The following is a 25,034-nucleotide window of genomic DNA, read 5'->3' on the forward strand; positions in this document are numbered from 1 at the left end:
CTCCAACATTTTGTTTCTCTGAAATCACCAAGTGCTGTTCCATACCCTATTTATACCTTTATTGGAAAAACATTTTCAGATTTTAAGTCATGCCAATCCTTGCTCTCTGTTACCCAGGCCCAAGTAGCTATTTTCCATGTATAACTCAAGAAAATGTTGCTGGGGATTGTGGTGGTATGGCGGGGGGGGGGGGGGGGGGGGGGGGGGGGGGGGGGGGCAGGGTCTCCCAGTTGGACGTAGTAACTTTGGTAGAAACCCAGTTAAATGGAGTTTCCTCCGATTTTCCGCTGAAGTTACGACAGCTGATTGGAAACTTTCCCGCATCAGCAAGCTATTCAACTGTGGGGGCAGTTATGTCCACAACACATCCACACATGGATTCTTTCCTGCAGGGGTCACAGGGCAGTGACCTGGAGCCGGGACCTTGATGAATTTGTTCCCTCTCCCCCTCTACCCACCCACCTCTGCCTTGGACAATGAGGCCAGTTAAACGTAAGAAATAGGAGCAGGAGTAGGCCCTACGGTCCCTCGAGCCTGTTCCACCATTCAATAAGATCATGGCTGATCATCAACCTCAATTCCACTGCAGCCCCCACTGCATGAGGGTAGTGAAAATCAGTTCACTGAGCACAGACCAGAGATTAACCCCAGGCTCATGGTCAGTAGCACACCACAAGGAGCCCTTTGATGATAAAAAGCCACCAATCCTGAGTTTTCAGGCCTCAAACTGCATGGCCAAATATCTGGCCTATTTCCAGAAATCCTGTTTGCTTATCATTCTGTTGTAGTTATGACAACATTTAATTAAAAGGAAACCTATGGTTTTCTAGTGCTGCTGTAAAAACACCAATCAAAGTAGGTGGAATATTGTGAAATTCAGGCTTCAAACAGGCGTTGGTGTTTGCAGATCAGATAGATGTTAGCAGAGCCCAGGAAGTAGGGGGATATCAGCTGAAGGCTAAACTTGGAACTGGGCTGCATGTTTAATTGTCGGCCTGGGTCAGAAAATCCACAGAAACTTTAGACTTTAGAATTTGATGTCATTATCATGAATCAACAGTCCGTGCAGAGTACTGCCGCTTGCTGCAGGAGACGCTGAGGTAAATATTTGCCAGACCATTAGTTTGATTTGGAGCCAATGTTTCATTAGCTTTGGTTCAGAACTCTGCAAACAATCATTTAATAAAACACTAAAGGCAAGTTAGTGAAGGGCTCACGGCCATACACCTGTCTGGAGAAGTGACCACGAAGCTTAACCCAGAATTCTGTTGAGTGTCTCAAAGCTGTATCACCCCACAGCTTGTTCTGAATAATATTGTCCCAGATTTTGCGGTGGGTAATAACAGTGAATGAACGATTGGACTGGCCCACTCGTTGAACTCGATCGGTGAAATGATGCCCTCTCTTTGCAGCCAGTCTAGCTTGATCACTACCCTTTCTCTCATCACGTACAGTACTGCTCTCGCCTTGTGATGGATGGGTCGCGCCCCCGGAATTAGGTGGATCTGCACTTTTGCTCCTTGGAATTTCCTGATGCCTGGTTCAAACAATGAAGGAAATTTGTTTAAGACCTGGGCACACGAAGTGTTGTCAGCAGGCGATAGCGCTCGAATGTCGTCCCAGTTCCAGCGTATCTTTCTCAGCCAGCTCCTGCCGAGCAGCGTGGGGCCATTGCCCGGTACCACCCAGAGTGATAGCTTGTGCACCGCTCCATTGTAGGAGACCTGTACGGTAGCACTGCCAATTACAGGAATCAGTTATTTTGTGTAAGTTCTTAGTTTCGTGCGAACTGGAATTAAGACTAGCCTTGAGGCCTTGTTGCGTCACAATCTTTCGAAAGTTTTTTTGTCCATGATGGACTGGCTCACACCCGTGTCCAGCTCCATTGACACCGGGAGTCCATTTAGTTCAACATTCAGCATTATCAGGGGACAATTCGTGGTGAATGCATGAACCCCATGTACCTCTTCCTCCTCGATCTGAGGCTCTGGTTCGTCATGATCCTCCGTGCATCTGTCCTCCTCTGCAACATGGCAGTTTGCAGGTTTAACAGGATTTGCAGCTCGCCTGCACACTCGTTGGAGGTGTCCCATTGTTCCACAGCCCTTGCAAATGTACCCTTTGAATCGGCATGAATGAAAATGATGATCGCCCCCGCAGCACCAACAAGGTGTTAATGGCCTTGCATTCATCACCCTTGATGGTGGACTCTGAGACATCTGCGGACGTGCGGCTGCAGGTATGTGTGACCTGCCCTGTACGTTACGATTCGAAAATAACATCACTTTGTTCACAGTACTTGTAGCAGCACTTGTGTGCTGAGAGATTTGCTTCGTATTGTCACTGGTGGCAATGAACACCTGTACTTTCGCTATGGCCTTACTCATTGGGGTCTCTACTATTATCTGATTATTCGGAAAAGGGGAGGTGCAACAAGAGCTGGGTGTCATGGTTCATCAGTCATTGAAAATTGGCATACAAGTGCAGCAGGCGGTAAAGAAGGCAAATGGTATGTTGGCCTTCATAGCTAGGGGATTTGTGTATAGGAGCAGTGAGGTCTTACTGCAGTTGTACAGGGCCTTGGTGAGGCCTCACCTGGAATATTGTGTTCAATTTTGGTCTCCTAATCTGAGGAAGGACGTTCTTGCTATTGAGGGCGTGCAGCGAAGGTTCACCAGGGTTGGCCGGACTGACATATGAGGAGAGACTGGATCAATTGGGCCTTTATACATTGGAGGTTAGAAGGATGAGAGGGGATCTCATAGAAACATACAAGATTCTGACGGGACTGGACAGGTTCGATGCGGGTAGATTGTTCCCGATGTTGGGGAAGTCCAGAACCAGGGGACACAGTCTTAGGATAAGGGGTAGGCCATTTCGGACTGAGATGAGGAGAAACTTCTTCACTCAGAGAGTTGTTAACCTGTGGAATTCCCTGCTGCAGAGAGTTGTTGATGCCAGTTCATTGGATATATTCACGAGCGAGTTAGACATGGCCCTTACGGCTAAAGGGATCAAGGGGTATGGAGAGAAAGCAGGAAAGGGGTACTGAAGGAATGATCAGCCATGGTGGTGCAGGCTCGAAGGGCCGAATGACCTACTCCTGCACCTATTTTCTATGTTTTCTATGTCTATGTTTACAGTCAAAAGTTTGCGAAGTATGGTTTCATGGCCAATGCCAAGTACGAAAAAGTCTCTGAGCATGTGCTCCAAATGTCCTTCAAATTTGCAATGTCCTGCAAGGCGTCTTAACTCAGTGACATAACTCGCCACTTCCTGGCCTTCAGACCTTTTGTAGGTGTAGAACCGGTACCTCGCCATCAGAAAGCTTTCCTTCAGGTTCAAATGCTCTTGGACCAGTGTGCACAAATCGTCGTACGATTTCTCCGTGGGTATCGCTGGAGTGAGCAGATTCTTCATGAGGCCTTACGTTGGTGCCCCACAGACGGTGAGGAGGATCGCCCTTCGTTTGGTAGCGTTCTCTTCCCCGTCTAGCTCGTTGGCTACAAACTATTGGTCGAGTCGCTCCACAAAAGTTTCCCAATCATCTCCCTCCGAATATTTCTCCAGGATGCCCACTGTTCTCTGCATCTTTGGGTTCGCTATCTGTATCTCATCCACAGTTGTTATGTATGGAGAAAGAGTTAGACTGAACACTGTGAGCTCAAAGTAAAGTGTGACATTAGTCTTTTATTGCAGGTCCCCAGAGTGCCTCTCCAACCTGTGAGGCCTCCTTAAATACCTGTGCTCCCAAGGGATTATGGGATCCCTTGGGACTCCAGGGGATGAGCCCTCTGGTGGCTGTACAGAGTAAATACAAATTCACACATATAACAGATCCCTTTGCCAGCTCACTTGTCAGCCCTTGCCATATTGAAACTCCTCCACTCACAGCCATTGTTTGCTTTCTCTAGTTGAGTAGTTTAGCCAATTTTCAATCTACATCAGAAGTTTGCCTCCAGTTCCATGTCTTTTACCTTACGGCACAGGATCAAAAGCTTGTCTGGAATCTCAATTTTCTATTATCAATCTTTGGGATATGGGTGTCGCTGGCAAGGCCAGCATTTATTACCCATCATTAGTTTCCCTTGAGCAGGTGGTGGTAAGCTACTGCAGTGTCTCATCTCCTGACTCCTTTCCACCATCTACAATACACAAGTCAGGAGTGTGATGAAATACTCTCCACTTGCCTGGATGAGTGCAGCTCCAACAACACTCAAGAAGCTCATCACCATCCAGGACAAAGCAGCTCGCTTGATCGGTAACTCATCCACCTCTTTAAACATTCACTCCCTCCACCACCGGCGCACTGTGGCTGCAGTGTGTACCATCTACAAGATGCACTGCAGCAACTCACCAAGGCTTCTTCAGCAGCACCTCCCAAACCCACAACCTCTACCATCTAGAAGAATAAGGGCGGCAGGTGCATGGGAACACCATCACCTCCAAGTTCCTCTCCAAGTCACACACCATCCTGACTTGGAATTATATCGTCGCTGTGTCAAAATCCTGAAACTCCCTCCCTAACAGCATTGTGGAAGCACCTTCACCACACGGGCTGCAGAGGTTCAAGAAGACGGCTCACCACCATTTTCTCAAGAGCAATTAGGAGTGGGCAGTAAATGCTGATCTTTCCAGCGACACCCACATCCCATGAATGAATAACTTAAAAATGGAAGATAATGGGGAAATAATTCAGCTACTGAATCTATATCTTCTAGAAATGTTCATCCGGGAGGAAAGGACAGGGTCAGTGTCCAATTATTTTGATACAATTGTGGTATCAATGAATATTTAAATCAGTGAGGAGGTGGTACTTGTTAAATTAAACTCACTGGAGTGCTGCAAGAGTCAATGATTGAATCTGTGTTGTTTCTTATCTGTATAAATGACCTGGGCACAGAAACCATGCAAGTTTGTGAGCTTTGCAGACAATGTTAAAATAGGCAGTGCAGCATGAACAAAGGTTGCTGATAAACCTTAAAGAAGGTTTTAGATTTGTTATCCATTTGGTCAGACAAATGCGAATTAAATTTAGTGCTGGCACATACCAGGTATGAGATGAACTGTAACAGAAGGAATAGAATTAGCGCAGGTAGACTGTGAGGGGAGCGGCCGTGGGCTCATTGCTTTCAAGTTGAAATAATGTGTAGAAGCAATTAAATACAATGTCTGAATATAGGTCTGCAGAGGTTATACTGATTGTAAGTTAAAAGTATAACTATGAAACTAGGGGCCCAAAATATAAGATAGTTACCAATAAAACCACTAGGGAATTCAGGAGAAACTTCTTTACACAGAGAGTGCTTAGAATGTGCAACTGCTACCACAGGGAGTGGTTGAGGCAAATAGAATAGATGCATTTAAGGGGAAGCTAGATAAGCATATGAGGGAGAAAGGAATAAAAGGATATGTTGATAGCGCTAGATGAAGAGAGATGGGAGGAGGCTTGTGTGAAGCATAAATGCAGCATAGATCACTTGGGCCGAAGGGCCTGTTTCTTTGCTGTAGATTCTACGTAATGCATCAATTAAAGTGTTTCATTACTCCCTCTGTCAGGATGCCTTCTAATACTGATGTACATTATATGTTAGGCTGTATTTTCTTGGGTTATCCATACACCCCCTTTTCAGGGTTGGTGTTATGTTCACTGCATTCCAATCCTCAGACACTCCTAACATCGCTAATGATAAGGCAAGCAATTTTTCTCATCCCTTCTTTAGGTCTCCTTGTATAAAGTCCATCTGGGCCAGGATAAACAGATACAGTTTGTAGGAATGAGAGAGAGGGAGACTGATACCAGCATTAACATAAGTCCAAGACAATCAGACCAACAGGAATTAGAGAGAGAGAGAGACACCATCATCTTATAAACATTAATATAAAAGCAAAATACTGCGGATGCTAGAATCTGAAATAAAAACAGAAAATGCTGGAAATCTCAGCGGTTCAGGTAGCATCTGTGGAGAGAAACAGAATTAATGTTTCAGGTTTGTGATCCTTCGTCAGAACGACAAAAGTTTGAGATGTAACAGATCCTTAAGGAATTGCCGGGGCAGTGAAAGGGGGAGGGGAGGAAAGAACAAAAGAGAAGGTCTGTGATAGGGTGGAAGGCAGGAGAGATTTAAGAGACAGAAGGGATGTTGGGCAAAAATGAGATGGTAATGGGACAAGTTAAGAAACAATAGATGAGTCCAGATGGGCTGTGAATGGCGGAATCATCACCAGCTGCCACGGGAAAGAAAAAAAGGGGAGTGGGGGGTTTGGCAGGGGTGGGGGGGAGTTGTTAAAAAAAAAAGGAAAGGGGAAAGAAAATCTGGGCAGAGGTTCTGGTCTGAAATGATTGAACTCCATGTTGAGTCCAGGGGGCTGAAATTCAGCCTCCCAATAAGGCCTGTTACCACCGGAAAGCAGCAACCACGTGGTATGTCGAATGGCCGCCGATCTGTAGTCGAATAGCCGCCGCTCGCAAAATTCTCCCCGATGGTTTTTCTGGCTGTCCCCACTCCCGCCCCGCTGCTGCCAAACCCTACTAAGTGTGTCATCAAAGCGCCCACCGCTGATGTCCCGCCCCGCAAGCAAAATTCACCTAAACAAATCTCGCGCCCGCCGCTCAGTGTCCTCGATAGTTTTTTCTGTCGGTGCACTTTGTTTGCAGTGTGTGTAAAATGGCGTTGTGGCCTCCATTAAAGGGGAGGGCGCACTGCCGCGGCCGCCACCTTATTATTTTTTGTCGGCCAGCTGCCAGGTCGGCCGGACAATTATGCTCGCGGGTTCGGCCGGGCCACCAACAGGCAGCCTGGCATCCCCTCTTGGGTACCAGGCCACTGGCCCAGTTGAAACCCTCCCTGGTGGCCCAGTGGACCTAACTAAAAGAATCACAGAGCTCGTAGCGACCCTCCCCTTTAAGTGAAGGGGAGAGACGTAGTGATGCGTTAGTGTGATGACATCATCAGCGCTCCGCTGACGGCAGCGGACACTCTGCCCGCCCCCACTTCCACCCCTCATACGACCCATCTTCTGCTCTCCGCGCCATTTCCACCCTCATTCTGACCGACTTCCACCCCTCTCGGAAAAAAAAGACAAAGAGCTGAATTTCGCGCAAGAAGCCACCACATCTATCATGGCAGCCAGGACCTCAAAAACGGTGCTGCGGCCCGTCACTGGCGGGGCTGAATTTGTACCCCCACACGGCTGTAAAGTGCACTTGACAGCCCCCTGGACTCGACATCGAGTTCAACGATTTCAGACCTTAACCTCTGCCCCTTTTTTTCCCCCTTTCCTCCTATTTTTTAACCCCTCCCCCTTTTTCTCTTTCCCATGACAGCTGGTGATGATTCCACCATTCACACCCTATCTAGACTCATTTTTTGTTTCTTAACTTGTGCCATTACCATCTCCTTCTTGACGATCACCCCTTCTGTCTCTTAAATCTCTTCTGCCTTCCACCCTATCACAAACCTTCTCTTTTGCTCTTTCCTCCCCTCCCCCTTTCCCTGCCCCTGCACTTCCTTAACAATCTGTTACATCTCCAACTTTTACCAGTTCTGACGAAGGGTCACAGACCTGAAACATTAATTCTGTTTTTCTCCACAAATGCTGCCTGAACTGCTGAGATTTCCAGCATTTTCTGTTTTTATATCTTATAAACATTGATGCATTAATATTTTAAGTGCATTAATTAAAATCTTGAACGTTGCTTCTGTTCTCTCCCTCCCCCTCACCGCTGGAGCATCAGCTGTGTGGAAATCAAAATCATTGCTTTAAATTCAGTTTAGCAACTCTTCATTTTAATATTTCAAAACAATAATGCTGTAAATGTCTATTTTTACTGGAGCTGTGTTTTGTGTGAGTGCTGGTGATTTTATCAGCACACTTTGCTGGGTCTCATAGCTTGAAATCCAATCAAAGAACCACCGGATGTTTCAAAGTGCCTTATATCCAATGAAGTGCAGTCACTGTTGTAATGTGGGAAACATGGTTGCAAATTGCACACAGCAAGCTCCCACAAACAGCAATGTGATAACAACCAGATAATTTGTTTTTGTTATGTTGATTGAGGGATAAATGTTGGCAATGACACCGGGATAACTGCCCTGCTCTTCTTCCAAATAGTGCCATGGGATCTTTCACATCCACTTGAGAGAGCAGACAGGACCTTGGTTTAACATTTCCTTTGAAAGATAGCACCTCTGACAGAGCAGCACTCCCTCAGCACTGCACTGGAGTATCAGCCTAGATTTTTTTTTTGTGCTTAACTCCCTGAAGTGAGACTTGAACCCACAACCTTTTGACTCAGAGGCAAGGGTGCTACCCACTGAGCCACAACTGACTGTTAATGTTATAAATGGATTGTTATAAATCTGTAAGATTTGTGCTTTGTGCTTTTTCCAATTTTCATCCTTTTCTTCCCCAGCTCTCCTGAAGGTGTTGACCATAGCTGGGACCATGGGCACCAGCAGTCTTTCAGTACTCCAATCCCACCACCCTCGGCTCTTCACCGGTGAGCCTGGACAGTGAGGGGCAGATTCTACTTTTATTGTCCTTGGGCATAAAGGAAGGGTGGGCATGGATGAACATCAGGCAGGGTGGGTCACACATGTGCCCCTCCGATTTCTGAGCAGAAGATCAGGCCGACTCTGTTACAGGCAGCTACTGGCTCCCCCCCCAGGGACTGACCTATCAAGAAAGACTGGATCAACTGGGCTTGTATTCACTGGAGTTCAGAAGAATGAGAGGGGACCTCATAGAAACATATAAAATTCTGACGGGGTTAGACAGGTTAGATGCAGGAAGAATGTTCCCAATGTTGGGGAAGTCCAGAACCAGGGGTCACAGTCTAAGGATAAGGGGTAAGCCATTTAGGACCGAGATGCGGAGGAACTTCTTCACCCAGAGAGTGGTGAACCTGTGGAATTCTCTACCACAGAAAGTTGTTGAGGCCAATTCACTAAATATATTCAAAAAGGAGTTAGATGAGGTCCTTACTGCTAGGGGGATCAAGGGGTATGGCGAGAAAGCAGGAATGGGGTACTGAAGTTGAATGTTCAGCCATGAACTCATTGAATGGCGGTGCAGGCTAGAAGGGCCGAATGGCCTACTCCTGCACCTATTTTCTATGTTTCTATGTTTCTATCTAATATGAGTGCTCAATAACCAGGGGGCACAGGTTTAAAGTTGTTGCTAGAAGGATTAGAGGGGAGATCAGGAAAGATTTCTTCACCCAAAGGGTTGTGGGGGTCTGGAACTCACTGCCTGAAAGGGTGGTAGAGGCAGAAACCCTCACCACATTTAAAAAGTACTTGGATGTGCACTTGAAGTGCCATTACCTACAGGCTTACGGACCTAGTGCTGGAAGGTGGGATTAGGCTGGTTAGCTCTTTTTCGACCAGCACGGACTTCTGTGTCATAATTTTTTCTATGGTTCTAAGTGCAATGAGGAGAATCTACCCTTGAATGTTAGCAGACTATTTGACCATGGCCTGACCTTATCCTCACAGACACACCTTTCAGCAAGGGTCACTGAATGGAGATCAGGAAGGGGAACCCAGCTGAAATTCCCCCTCCTTGGTCCAGGAGCAGTGAAAGCCAACTACAGTGCTCCAATTTCTACCCGACTAACTCAACATCGACCAGGGCCTCAACCTGGGGTCTTGTAGTCTGTATAGCTTGGTGTTACATCAGTGTCTGTACTTAGTGTTATGTGGTGCCAGTGGTGGCTCAGGAGTAACACTCTAGTCTTTGATTCACAAGGTTGTGTGTTCAAGACCTGTTGCATGAATTTGAGCACAAAATCTAAGATGACACATTAGTGCAGTACTGGAGGAGTGCTGCACTATTAGAGGTGCTGTCTTTTGGATGAGACATTAAACCAAGGCCCCAACTGGCCTCTGAGGTGGATGTAAAATAATCCCATGGCATTATTTTGAAAAAGAGCAGGGGAGTTCTCCCCAGTGCCCCGGCCAATATTTATTCTTCAACCAACATCACTAAAAAAACAAGTTATCTGGTATTATTACATTGCTGTTTGTGGGAACTTGCTGTGCACAAATTGGCTGCTGCGTTTCCCACAATACAAATGTGACTACACTTCAAACAATACTTCATTGGTTGTCAAGCGCTTTGGGATGTTCTGAGGTCATAAAAGGTGCTTCATTAATACTGGTTCATTTTCTAGTCTGGAGTGAAAGTTAAATACAGGAAGGGTACCATCCAATGTTCCCTATAAGGAGCACAGCTGCACAGCACACACCTCTCTGCCGGTCCCATGCAGCCCCTTAAAGGGGCCACGCACCCAAAACAAAATAAGAGGGAACATTGGTACCATTGTCCTTACAGGGAATGGTTGGGAAGGAGCAGCTCCCAGAACATGGAGTGTTAATAAAACTGCTGGAAGCACTCAGCAGGTCAGTAAGCATCTTCTTCAAAACCCCCCTGAGTGTTTCCAGCATTTTTCTGTTTGTGTTTCAGATTTGTAGTTTCGGTGGAGGTTCAGTATGGCCATTTCGGAGCAGCAGTGAGAGCAGTACTTACCCCAGCACAAAGTGTTGCAAAACATATTTTTCTCACTGGCGTAGTTAAAAATAATGTTATTGTGGAAATGCGACAGTTACGTGAGTGTTATAACATGACTGGGTGTGCGCAAACACTACTGAACAGAGATTATGTCCCTTTAAATAAACTTTGGCATTTTGTTTAAAGAGCTGCATTTAACTTGTGAACATACTGCCGTGACCCTCAAGAGTCTCTGTAAATTACAATACTGAATCATAATGCAATGGGAATAAATTAAACCACAAAGAGTGTTTCAGCAGGCCTTCAATGTGCGTTTTTTTCTGTAAAATCAATGTTCATTCTTTCAGAAACCCTTGTTCGTTTAATTTTCTCCTGTGAGGGGACCCCACTCCTGAAGGTGGTGACTCACACAGGAATGTGACTGTACATACAGGAGCCTTGCACTAGCTCCTGTATTTCATGTGTGAACCAAGACAGCGAGTATCGGCAAGCTCTTCACCCACAGGGCCCATCACTGCCGAGCCCAATCCTAAGGACAGAGAGGGAGAAATTGCCCCTTTTTATAGCCCCGTTACCGCCTCTGGAGGAGGTGGGCGCTACTGCATCCTGGGAAATTGCCCAGGAGTTTGCGGAGGCATTGCCATGGCAGCGTCCTGGCCCGCCACGCATCCGCCAATTACGTCATCGGCGTGTCCGGCGACTCCTCACTGCCCCGAGCCGACCCCTTAATATCCTGCGGGGGGAAAATCACCCTACAGGCCGCGAAGATGACAGACATCTGCTCCCGGGGAGCTCCTTAAAGGGGAGGGTGCTAGCACCCTGAGCCGTCATCTTTTTTGTCTGCCGACTCTCGGGTCAGCTCAACCTAAAGCGGCCCGAGTGTGATCAGGGCTGCCATCGTGCAGCCCGGCTCCCCGTCTTGGGTGCTGGGCTGCAGGCCCGGTCGCACGCTGCCCTGGGGGCCCAGTGGAGGCTATCAGAAGCTGTGCAGAGTGCGCAGCAGCCCTCCCCTTTAATCGAAGGGGAGGAACGTTGAAGCAGGTCAGCGCCCCGGTTACCACCCCCCAAAGGAAATGGAATACGCGAGATTGGGCTCCGCTTCCTTTCAGAAGATTACTGCCCTCAATTGGGGCAATTTTGCCCCCATAGAGATATTCAGGAGCAGAAGTGAACATTCTGAGAAGCTATCCAGCTAGTTTCAAAAGATTGAAAAATACCATGGGGGCGATTGTCAACTGCTGGCTTGCCCATTACATAAGAACATAAGAAATAAGAGTAGGGTTAGGCCATTTGGCCTGTAAGTGGTTTTGTCCTTGGTGGTTTCGAATCACCCCTCTTACAACAGTTCTAGACACCAGAATTATAGTGGTGAACAGTAATATACAGTCATAGACAGATCTTTCGGTCTCCACCGTCACGATGCTTTTATTCAAGTTAAAGCACACACCTGCACCCAGTAAAACACACCCTGGTGGTGTAAAACAAACAAACACAGTACAACACACAACATGTGTCCACCTGAACAGGCCCCAAATGCGAAGCACCCACGACTAAAACATCCCTGCTCGGATTCAAAAGTATCACCGGATCTGTCCAACAGAATTGTGCATACGCTTATGATCCTTGCAAAAACCTCCCCACTAAAACCCCTAAGGCTTGGTTGGGACACACGACACCCTTTCACACTATGCGGTGGGTCTTAAAGATGCGTGGGCTGGGATAAATGCTCACCAATTACCCCTCTGGCTTACTCGCTGCGTCTTTCGATGAGACGTATCTTCTGGGTCCGTACCAATCTGTGGTATTCAAGTGCAGTCTCAAGCTTCCCAGTCGAAATAGCAAGGCTCTCTTTGCTCATAGATGGTGTTTCTTCTCTCCGTCCCAGATGGAGTGCTCAGTCCTTGTGCATTGAATGAAGCAAGCAAGCGTAGAAGAGGGGAGAGAGAGAGATGGCTGCAACTGCCGTCTCTTATACTTGCAAAAAAACTTCTTCTAGCACCAAAAGTTCAACTGTTCTTCCCGCCTGAGGCTGTGCAACTGATAAGCATTTTGGTAGATTACAACCAATGCATTAACTATCGCTGATGCCATTTCTGTTAAGACCCTAGGATGTAAGCCATCAGGTCCAGGAGACTTGTCCGCCTTTAGTCCCATTATTTTACCAAGGAATACTTCTTTAGAGGTAGTGATTGTATTAACCTCCTCCCTCCCTATAGCGAGGGGCACACAATTGGAAATTGGCACAGGGTGGCACCTCACCCACCCACTCATTAACACCCAAGGCCCGCCTGAAGCAATTTTCAGGCACATATGCCATGCATGCTCTGCCTAATGTGCTACGCGTTGAGCAGCCTAACCAGACAACCTTAAAAGGACTATGGGAAGCTGCATGGAATATGGCCTAGCAGCCTATTATTGTGTTTTGGTGGGCCTGGGGGAGCAAGAGTGCTCCTCCTGGGCCCCCTAAAGATTTCCAGCATGCAGTGGGCCTGATCTTATGCATGACGTGAATTAACCTCTCCTGACCACCATACTTTCCTGGAGACTAAAAATTGGTATATGTCACACTGTTTCATTCAGGCTAAAGCTAATAGCCTAATTTATTTACAAGTAAACTAATTACACAAAGGCAGAAAAACACAGTAAGAAATACTTACAAAAAGGCAAATATTGAATCAGTCCACAATAATTTAAGTATATTCTTTTGCCTGTAATTCTTAAATAGTCTGACAGTCTGCAAGACTTTTAGTGGATACAAACTTCTAGAAACTTCCTGATGTTATATGTTTATACATGAATGAGTTTATATTCCTACTGCAAGGACTTTGGCTGTCAGCTTTAGATACAATTGAACTAAAATTGATAGAACAATGTGCCATAGCCCCGCTCACCAGGCTCCAAATGGAAAGCCATCAATCTATCAATTGAAAGCCTATAGTGAGACGTTCAGTGCAGAGGAGAATTTGATGTTTCACCATTCACATCTCGCTCAGATCTCATTATAGCATAATCTGATTAACCTTGGAAAATCTGCAGAGAGATCAGGCAGCCTGTCTGGGGATGTCTGATGGCAGGACGCTGGCCCTCACTGGTAGCCCAGCAAGTGAAGAAAGCTTCCATTTCACTCTCGTTTAGAAAAAACACAATACTCTGTAAAAAAAAAACACCCCTGAGTCATATAAAGCTTTAATACAGAATTGCTCCTGTTAATAGCACAGCACATTTATGTCTCAATTACACTCACTGCCATCTCTGTTCACCTTCGCTCTTCTGAGCTTGATTTCATATACCTTGTATAGTTTGTGATAATGTAAAAATGATTAGTGCTCGATGTATCTCCAGCCGTAAAATGTTTAATGCCTCAATAAGGCCTCCCCTGTGCCTTCTGTTTTCCCGTGTGTTCCAGTTTCTGTAGCCCCACCTTATAACTGAGATACCCAAGTCAAGATATCCTGTCCATCATCATCATAGGCAGTCCCTCGGAATCGAGGAAGACTTGCTTCCACTCTTAACATGAGTTCTTAGATGATTGTACAATCCAATACAAGAACCACAGTCTCTGTCACAGGTGGGACAGATAGTCGTTGAGGGACGGGGTGGGTGGGACTGGTTTGCTGCACGCTCTTTCCGCTGCCTGCGCTTGATTTCTGCATGCTCTCGGCGATGAGACTCGAGGTGCTCAGCACCCTCCCGGGTTCACTTCCTCCACTTAGGGCGGTCTTTGGCCAGGGACTCCCAGGTGGGGATGTTGCACTTTATCAGGGAGGCTTTGAAGGTGTCCTTGTAAGGTTTCCTCTGCCCACCTTTGGCTCGTTTGCTGTGAAGGAGTTCCGAGTAGAGCGCTTGTTTTGGGAGTCTCGTGTCAGGCATGCGAACAATGTGGCCTGCCCAGCGGAGTTGATCAAGTGTGGTCAGTGCTTCAATGCTAGGGATGTTGGCCTGGTCAAGGACGCTAACATTGGTGCGTCTGTCCTCCCAGGGGATTTGCAGGATCTTGCGGAGACATCGTTGGTGGTATTTCTCCAGCGACTTGAGGTGTCTACAAATCTGCCACCAAGCTCATTGTCTACAGGGCTGCAGGACTACCCGCCCTCCTGTATGGTTCAGAGACATGGACCATGTACCCTGTCCAAACCCAAAACCTATCCACACGTGGACAGTGATCAGGAGTGTGAACCCTAGCTCATTTCCATCCCCCATTAGACACTGCTTAGACTCATAGTCCTATCACATGTTGGCAGCTGAACACTGCCTTCATTACTGAGCCGATTACAATGTCTCCTAACTGCATTCACCAACCTCCTTCTGCAGGTGCTGAAGCGATCGTGGACGCTAACCTGGTTCCCCTGCTGATTATGAAGCTGCGCACAGAGCTGGATGAGATTCAGGAGTTGATACTGAAGACTCTGCACTTTTGTTTGCTGGTGGACACCAAGGCGGCCCTGGCCGCTGAAGGCATATCGGTGCTGAAAACCAAGCTCACTCATAGCTCTGTGACCATCAAGAGTCTGGCCGCACAAGCGCTGATGGACATCAGGTAAGGTACACGCTTCCTGCACTGGTTACCTAATCAATTGACAGGATATCAGCCACAATTCTACTCAATTCGCCTTAGGGGGGTCATTTTAACCTAATCCGCAAGGTGGGGTGGGGGGGGGGAGAGGGGGGAACTGATGGGATCGGATTAGATGCCCATCTTAACCCTGCCCAACTTCACTCTCCATTAAAGTCTGTAAAAAGTAAAATTGATAGGCTTGAGAGGGGAGAACATAAGAACATAAGAGATAGGAACAGGAGTAGGCCATTTGGCCCCTCAAGCCTGCTCCACCATTCAATAAGATCATGGCTGATCTGACCATGGACTCAGCTCTACTTCCCTGCCCACTCCCCATAACCCTTTACTCCCTTATCACTCAAAAATCTATCTCCATTTTAAATATATTCAATGACCCAGCGTCGACAGCTGTCTGGGGCAGAGAATTCCACAGATTTACAACCCTCTGAGAGAAGAAATTTCTCCTCATCTCAGTTTTAAATGGGCGGCCCCTTATTCTGAGACTATGTCTCCTAGTTTTAGTGTCTCCTATGAATGGAAATATCCTCTCTGCATCCACCTTGTTGAGCCCCCTCATTATCTTATATGTTTCGATAAGATCACCTCTCATTCTTCTGAACTCCAATGTGTATAGTAGGCCCAACCTATCCTCATAAGTCAACCCCCGCATCTCCAGAATCAACCGAGTGAACCTTCTCTGAACAGCCTCCAATGCAAGTATATCCTTCCTTAAATACGGAGACCAAAACTGTATGCAGTACTCTAGGTGTGGCCTCACCAATACCCTGTACAATTGTAGCAGGACTTCTCTGCTTTTATACTCCTTCTCCCTTGCAATAAAGGCCAACATTCCATTTGCCTTAATGATTACTTGCTGCACCTGCATACTAACTTTTTGTATTTCATGCACAAGGACCCCCAGGTCTCTCTGTACTGCAGCACTTTGCAATTTTTCGCCATTTAAATTATAATTTGCTTTTTTATTATTTCTGCCAAAGTGGATAACCTCACATTTTCCCACATTATACTCCACCTGCCAAATTTTTGCCCACTCACTTAGCCTGTCTATATCTTTTTGCAGATTTTTTGTGTTCTCCTCACAATTTGCTTTCCCACCCATCTTTGTATCATCAGCAAACTTGGCTACATTACACTCGGTCCCTTCATCCAAGTCATTAATATAGATTGTAAATAGCTGAGGCCCCAACACCAATCCGTACGGCACCCCACTAATTACTGTTTGCCAACCGGAAAATCATCCATTTATCCCGACTCTTTGTTTTCTGTTAGTTAGCCAATCCAATCCGATCAGCTTCCAGCGAGGTGGATTAGGTTAAAATTACCTCGATCACAGTACAGAAGGAGGCCATTCAGCCCATCATGCCGGTCCTGCTCTCTGAAAGAGCCTCCCATTATTCACATTCTTTTGCCTTTTCCCCAACTTTAGAAGGGATCAAAATCCCTGCCTCCCTTGTCGTGCTCTCTTAATCCAAGTCAGCAAGGTTTAGGCTTTGGTTGGAGTTGTTTCTCTTCCTGTTTCCCTCTAGCAGATTGATGATGGTGCCTCTGGAAGCTTCACACAGGAAGTGCTTTACTATTGAAGCGTGTGGTTGAGTTTCCTTTTGGGATCAATGATGTCCTACTCACAAACCTTCTTATTTGCATCAAGAAACTGCTGAGCTAAGTGCAGCTTTTTTAGTGGTGTTAGCCCTAATGTTTCCTTTCTTGGATTACAGCAGATACATTAGTGGGTTTCCCAAGTATTCAGCTAAGAACACATTAATGTGGGTGTTATGTATGTAATAACTCGATTGACTGAATACTGTCAACTAACAGAGGTACACACCAGGCTCTGCTTTACTCGGGCCCAAAGTGATTACATTACATGATGGCTTGCCTTTTATACCTGGGCCGCACACACATGTTTACAGCCCAATGACCTCCGGCAGTGGCACCACCTGGTGGCTAGTAACCCCATGCATACATACATGACAATATCCCCCTTTAATATATTAGTAACAGTCTTTTTACAAATTGAGACGGTCCGGGGCTTTCCGCTCCCGAGTTGATCGTCTCAGTTCAACTCCAGCCTTGGGCGAGCATTCTGAGTCTGTTATGACTGGGGGCTGGGTAGCCGATCTGACAGGAGTGGCAATGACCATGTCAGGGATTGAAAGTCCAGATTCATTGATGACAGCGGAGTCCTCTGATGGCTGAGGGTAGGTTGGTTGGTCACTGATTGTGTCTTCCTCAGACTGTTCCGGTTCATCTGTATGGTGCAGCTTTATCTGATCAACATGTTTCCTGCATGTTTGCCCATTCTTGAGCTTGACGATAAACACTTTGTTACCCTCCTTGGCCGTAACAGTACCAGCGATTCACTTGGGACCTTGACCATAATTTAGTACATACACAGGATCATTAACAGAAATGTCGCGTGACACAGCAGCACGATCATGATACCACTGCTGACTTTGAAGTCTGTATTCAACATGATCTTTCAAGTAAGGGTGGACAAGAGAGAGCTTGGTCTTGAGACCTCTCTTCATCAATAGTTCAGCAGGGGAGACCCCGGTAAGCGTGTGGGGTCTTGCTGGCTTGTCCTGTAACTAAGCAAGCATGACAAGCGAGTCTGCAGTGAACCTTGAGTTACATGTTTCATACTCTGCTTGATGGTTTGGACAGCACGTTCTGCTTGACCATTAGATGCGGATTTGAATGGTGCTGACCTCACATATTTGATACCATTGAGTTTCATGAACTCTTGAAACTCCAGACTAGTGAAGCAAGGTCCATTGTCGCTTACAACAATGTTCCACTTTTCACAAACTTTTAGAAGCATACGCAACAGGTTGTAGTTTACCCGACTCATTAACTTGTTGGAGCAAGCAACCAACTCCATATGATGAAGCATCACAGACCAATATTAGACACTTACACGGATCATAATGTATCAGCAGCTTGTTAGAGTAAAGCAGATTAGTAGCTTTCTCAAAAGCTCTATCTTGAGACGCACCCCAAATCCAGTTGTCACTTTTTCTTAGCAGCATGTGCAGTGGCTCTAATGAAGTGCTCAATCTAGGTAGGAATTTACCGAAGTAGTTGAGTAGACCAAGGAACGAATGCAGCTCCGTCACATTCTGAGGCTTGGGTGCATTTTTGATGGCCTTGGTTTTCGAGTCCGTAGGCCTGATGCTGTCAGCAGCAATTTTCCTCCCTAGGAATTCGCTTTCCGGTGCCATGAAGATGCACTTGGAACGTTTCAGTCTGAGTCCCACTTTGTCCAGACGATATAGAACCTCTTCCAGGTTATTCAGATGTTCGGTAGTGTCATGACCTGTGACCAGGATGTCATCTTGGAACACGACGGTTCTCGGGACGGACTTCAGTAGACTCTCCATGTTCCTCTGAAATACGGCTGCAGCCGAGCGAATTCCGAAAGGACACCTGTTGCAGATAGTCAGTCCTTTATGAGTGTTGATAAAGGCTAGGGCCTGATAGTCTGCATCCCAGAGTACTTAAGGAAGTGGCCCTAGAAATAGTAGATGCATTGGTGGTCATTTTCCAACATTCCATGGACTCTGGATCAGTTCCTATGGATTGGAGGGTAGCTAATGTAACCCCACTTTTTAAAAAAGGAGGGAGAGAGAAAACAGGGAATTATAGACCGGTTAGCCTGACATCGGTAGTGGGGAAAATGCTGGAATCAATTATTAAAGATGTAATAGCAGCACATTTGGAAAGCAGTGACAGGATCGGTCCAAGTCAGCATGGATTTATGAAAGGGAAATCATGCTTGGCATATCTTCGAGAATTTTTTGAGGACGTAACTAGTAGAGTGGATAAGGGAGAACCAGTGAATGTGGTGACAACGTCCCACACAAGAGATTGGTATGCAAAATTAAGGCACATGGGATTCGGGGTAATGTATTGACGTGGATAGAGAACTGGTTAATAGACAGGAAGCAAAGAGTGGGAATAAACGGGTCCTTTTCAGAATGGCAGGCAGTGACTAGTTGGGTACCGCAAGGTTCAGTGCTGGGACCCCAGCTATTTACAATATATATTTAGATGAAGGAATTAAATGTAATAGTTTGCAGATGACACTAAGCTGGGTGGCAGTGTGAGCTGTGAGGAGGATGCTAAGAGGCTGCAGGGTGACTTGGACAGGTTAGGTGAGTGGGCAAATGCATGACAGATGCAGTATAATGTGGATAAGTGTGAGGTTATCCACTTTAGTGGCAAAAACAGGAAGGCAGATTATTATCTGAATAGTGACAGATTAGTAAATGGGGAGGTGCAACGAGACCTGGGGTCATGGTACATCAGCCATTGAAAGTAGGCATGCAGGTACAGCAGGCAGTTAAGAATGCAAGAGAATTTGCCTGTAGGAGCAGGGAAGTCTTGCTACAGTTATACAGGGCCTTGGTGAGACCACACCTTGAGTATTGTGTGCAGTTTTGGTCTCCTAATCTGAGGAAGGACATTCTTGCTATTGAGGGAGTGCAGCAAAGGTTCACCAGACTGATTCCCGGGATGGCAGGACTGACATATGAAGAAAGACTGGATCGACTAGGCTTATATTCACTGGAATTTAGAAGAATGAGAGGGGATCTCATAGAAACATATAAAATTCTGATGGGATTGGACAGGTTAGGAAGAATGTTCCTGATGTTTGGGAAGTCCAGAACCAGGGGTCACAGTCTAAGGATAAGGGGTAAGCCATGTAGGACCGAGATGAGGAGAAACATTTTCACCCAGAGAATTATGAACCTATGAAATTCTCTGCCACAAAGTTGTTGAGTCCAGTTCATTGGATATATTCAAAAGGGAGTTAGATGTGGCCCTTACGGTTAAAGGGATCAGGGGGTATGGAGAGAAGGCAGGAATGGGGTACTGAAGTTGCATGATCAGCCATGATCATATTGAATGGTGGTGCAGGCTCGATGGGCCGAATGGACAGCTCCTGCACCTATTTTCTATGTTTCTATGTTTCTATGTTAATGCACATAAGTTTTTCGATGTCTCGACCGAACACCCCTCTGTCATGTAGGTCAACGTCAGATCCAGTTTTGTGAACGACTTCCCCCTGGCTAGCGTTGCAAACAGATCATCAACCTTCGGTAATGGGTATTGATCCTGTTTCGAAACTCGGTTGATCATAACCTTGTAGTCTCCACAAATCCTGACAGTGCCATCACTCTTCAACACAGGAACAATGGGGCTGGCCCATTCGTTAAATTCAACCAGTGATATGACCCCTTCATGCTGGAATCTGTCCAGTTCGATTTCGACCTTCTCCTTCATCATGTACGAAACCGTCTGAGCTTTATGATGGACGGGTCTTGCTTTCGAGTCCACATGGATCTGCACCTTGACTTACGTGAAATTGCCGATGCCTGGTTCAAACAGTGAGGGGAACTTGCTCAGCACTTGCACACATAGAGTATCATCCTCCGACGACATGCTTTGATATCGTTCCAATTCCATTTGATTTTTTCTAGCCAATTCCTGCCAAACAGCATTGGACCATTGCCTGGAACAATCCATAACGGTAAATCATGAACCGCATCATCATATGACACCTTGACTACTGCACTGCCAATCACCGTTATGAGTTCTTTAGTGTACGTACGCAACATGGCATTGACTGGACTCAGCTTCGGCCTCATAGCCTTCGTATCCCACAGCTTGTCGAATGTCCTCTGGCTCATTATTGATTGACTCACACCCGTGTCCAATTCCATCGATGCATTAATCATTATCGATTGGCTCTTTGTTAGGAATGAATACAGTCCATACACTTCCTCCTCTTGTATCTTGGATTGCATATCCGGATCTGCGCTATACTGGTCATTATCCTCCACGCGGTGTGTTGCAGCACGCTTGCTCAGCTGCGGACACATGCGTTGGAGATGCCCCAGTCTCGAACAGCCTTTACAAATGTACTGTTTAAACTGACACTGATGAGGCCGATGATTGCCCCCACAACGCCAACACGGTGAAATCGGATTCATTCCCTTTGGTGGACTTTGGGCAGCCACAGGTTTCACATACGCAGTCGAGTAGGCCCTGCCATATGCAGCTCTGCCAAACGACGATACAATCGTGTTTACAGTACTTGCCAAGTTCCGATTTTTCGATGATATCTGCTTTAAGTTTTTCTCCGTCGTCATGCATGCCTGGGCAATCGTGATGGCCTTGCTCAAATCCAGCGTCTCCGCCACCAGTAGCTTACACAGGATCACCTCATGGTTGATGCCGATTATAAAGAAGTCCCGCACCATGTCTCCCAACGTGTTTTCGAACTTACACGGTCCAGCAAGACGTCTTAGGTCGGCAATGAATTTGACACTTCCTGACCCTCAGAACGAAAAGCATGTAGAATCTATTCTGTATGCAAGCACTCTCTTAATGACTCCACGAGGCAGGAGTATGGCACTTGAACTGTACAGACTGTAGTCCTTTATTGCAGCTCCTAGAGTGAGGACACCAAGAGGTGAGCTCCCTTTTATACTGGGTTACCTGCAGTGTCCAGGCGACCCTTAGGTCTCCAGCAGCAGCACCCTCTGGTGTACAGGTATGGTATATACAGGGTGAAGGTACATTCAGGTTTAGTGTTACAGTACATCATAAACATGCATACATAACAGAATCGATATTGTGAGATGATGATGCCGCCTTCTGGTTTGAGATGGTCACGTACCAGAGCACACAATTCCTCATAGTACTTGTCCGTTGAACTTGTAGACGAGAGAAGATTCTTTATGAGTCCATAGATTTTCAGACTGCAAACCATGAGGAAGACCGCCCTGCGCCTAACTGCGTCAGTGAGTTCCTCCATTTTGTTGGCCACGAAGTACTGGTCCAGGCAAGCTACAAAATCTGCCCAGTCCTCTCCCTCCACGTATCTCTCCAAAATTCCAATTGTGCTCATTTTTGCATACAAAGGTTCTTAAGTTACCTCGTCGCCAAATGTTATGATGTAATAACTCGATAGACTGAATACTGTAAACTAACACAGGTACAATCCTGGCTCTATTTTATTAGGGCCCAAAGTAATTACATTACACGATGGCTTGCCTTTTATACATGGGCCGCGCACACGTGCGTACAGCCCAATGACCTCCGACAGTGGTGCCATCTGGTGGCTAGGGAGTAGATCTATTTTCAGGACTTTGAATTTTTTTCAAAGTCTTACAGGAAATGGATTATATTGGGGGCGGGCCTTAGACTCAAAGCCAGGCTGACAGGCTGAAAATGGGTTGGAAGGCCCGCCTGCTGCTGCCAATCAACGTGGTGATGTCACAGTGCGTGTGTGTCACCACGCTCTCTCCCTCCGTTAAAGGGGGCAGATGCGATCATTTTTTTACTTTGGCCACCGGGGAAGGTTTTGGCCGGGTCAGCGGCCTGGCATCCAAGAGGGGGTGCCAGGCTGCCCGTTGGCAGCCCGGCCATACCCGGGGCCAGTACTTTGCCGGCCGATCAGCAAATGGGCCAGCAAAAATTCTTGCACTGTGGCCGAGGCAGTGGGCACCTTCTCTTTAAGGGTGGCTGCGCTGCCGGCCTGCAGTCACTCAGCTGGGTAAGTATTTTTATTGTTTTTTTATTGATTCTACTGGCGGTGATACCACTTGGGCGGTATGTGGTCCACGCCGAAAAATCTCCGTCCTGAATTTCGGTCAGGTCGGCTTGTTGACCCCAAAGTGGCGGCCATTTGAGTTTTAGGAATGGCTACCGCAAACAGGCACTAACAGGTCTCTTTGAGACCCTGAATTTTGGCCCCATTAAATGGTACGACAGAAAAGTGTAGAGGAACAAAGGGACCTTGGAGAGCAGGTCCACAGATTCCTGAAAATAGCATGCCAGGTAGATAAGGTAGTTAAGAAGGCATATGGAATACTTGCCTTGATTAGTCGAGGAATGGAATACAAAAGCAGGGAGGTTATGCTTGAATTGTATAAAACGCTAGTTAGGCCACAGCTGGAGTACTATGTGCAGTTCTGGTCACCACATTACAGGAAAGATGTAATTGCACTGAAAAGGATACAGAGGAGATTTACAAGAATGTTGCCTGGACTGGAGAATTTTGGCTATGAGGAAAGATTGGAGATGCTGGGTCTGTTTTCTTTGGACCAGAGGAGACTGAGGTGTTTAAGGTGTATAAGGTGTATAACATTATGAGGGGCCTGGATAGAGTGGATAGGAAGGACCTGTTTCCCTTGGCAAAGGGGTCAACAACTAGGGGGCATAGATTTAAAGTAATTGGGGGGAGGTTTAGAGGAGATATGAGGGGAAATTTCTTCACAGAGAGTGGGGAGGGGTTTGGAACTCACTCACTGTCTGAAAGGGTGGTAGAGGCAGAAACCCTCACCACAGTTTAAAAATATTTGGATGTGCACTTAAAGTGCCATAATCTACAGGGCTACGGACCAAGGTGGGATTAGATTGGATAGCTCTTGGTCAGCCGGCGCAGACACAATGGGCCTAAATGGCCTCCTTCCGTGCTGTATATATCTATGATTCTATGATTCTCTGGCCTGGAAATCCCGGCCTCCCCAGGTCCGTCTGAAGTTTCTACGGACCCGGGAAGGCATCGGAAAAGCCGGTTTTCAGTGCACAATGCGCATGGGCTGAAAACCAGCTTTTCCGAACTGTCAAGCTGGAGCTGAAGCTTGACAGATCTTCCGTATCTCAGGAGCGAGGACACTTGCATGGGCAAGATTGCGGGATTTACCCATATCTTGCTGAACAAATGTCCTCAAAAGTCTTGCGCCTGACAAAAGCAGGTGCATAGCTTACCTTTACAGGTGTAAGTGTTTAAAAACACACACAAATATAATTAAATTAAAATTTTAAAACATATATTATTTTTTAAAACCCTGCCCACCACATTACATTTATTTTTAACCATAATTTAAAATACTTTTTAAAAACTCGGGAAAAAATATTTCTCTAAGATATTTATTAACTTTAATTTCAATTAATTTTAATTATGTGAGGTGTGTTTTTTTATTTTTTATTACATGTGTTTAGTGTGTTTGCTATTAATGAGGAAAAAAAACCAATGAGAACTGGTAGATACGGAGTTCTCATTGCTATTAATGAGAAAGCTGTGGAATACAGTAGCTGATTGGCTGAGCAGTCACACGTGACTGCACCTTCTGCGTGGGAACCTGGAGGATGGGAGCGCGCTTTACAGCGCGGGAAGAGAAGGCCTTTCCACCGGAATCGCAGGACCACCAGGTACTTTCGTAGAAATGTTTCAGGTCAGAGGCAATTGCCCGCGGGCAGCCTCCGACCCCAATTTCAGCCCCAATGACTATAATAATGCCTCCAGTTCTCAGGATACAGATGTCTGCAAAAAAGTGGTTAATAGCCCTTGGAGCTTCACCATGTGTAAGTTCCATTGGACATTTGGTAGAAATCGGCTGAATTCAGCACTAAATGCGGAATGAGGATTTAGCATGAACCCGAAGGTCCAATAAATATTATGCATTGGCCTCACTTGGATAACCAGTTTCCTCGTAATTAAATTGATAGTGTTGTTTAACTGGAAAGCAAATAAGGTTTAAAATGAATTCACTGAAGTACTGAAAGTACTAATGAGCTTACAAAGATCAAATTGATCCTCACACCAGGCCTGTTAAATCCCAACCTGCAATTAGTCCAAGATGAGTAATGATCCGGTTGTGGCTGGACTCAAAAACATAAAGCACACCACCAGCTGGTGAGTAACCTCGCTGTATCTCTTCCCCAGCTTTAGTACTTCCATATTTCTTGCTGTGTTTTCTTGCTTCTTCTGAATCTCCGAGGCCTGTTGCAGCTCTTGCTGATTTTTAGAATAAGTTCAGAGAATAGGTCTGCTTGAACAAAAGTTTAGGTGAATTATACTTTCATTTGTGTGTGTGGGGAGACGTAAAATAATACTTGTCTGACTAGGATGAGCCTTTTCTTTAATAAT

General features: G+C 46.2%; 1 protein-coding gene across 1 annotated transcript in view; it reads left to right on the top strand.

Moving 5' to 3' along the window:
- Positions 1–25,034, top strand: part of rsph14 (radial spoke head 14 homolog) — a 1,169,762-nt gene that overhangs the window by 1,114,375 nt on the left and 30,353 nt on the right. Inside the window, exon 4 of the mRNA XM_070887531.1 lies at positions 14,827–15,052. Coding sequence (XP_070743632.1) covers positions 14,827–15,052 — 226 coding nt within the window. The remainder of the gene's footprint in view (positions 1–14,826; positions 15,053–25,034) is intronic.

The sequence above is a fragment of the Pristiophorus japonicus genome, chromosome 8 (genome assembly GCF_044704955.1).
Source record: "Pristiophorus japonicus isolate sPriJap1 chromosome 8, sPriJap1.hap1, whole genome shotgun sequence".
Taxonomy (NCBI): domain Eukaryota; kingdom Metazoa; phylum Chordata; class Chondrichthyes; family Pristiophoridae; genus Pristiophorus; species Pristiophorus japonicus.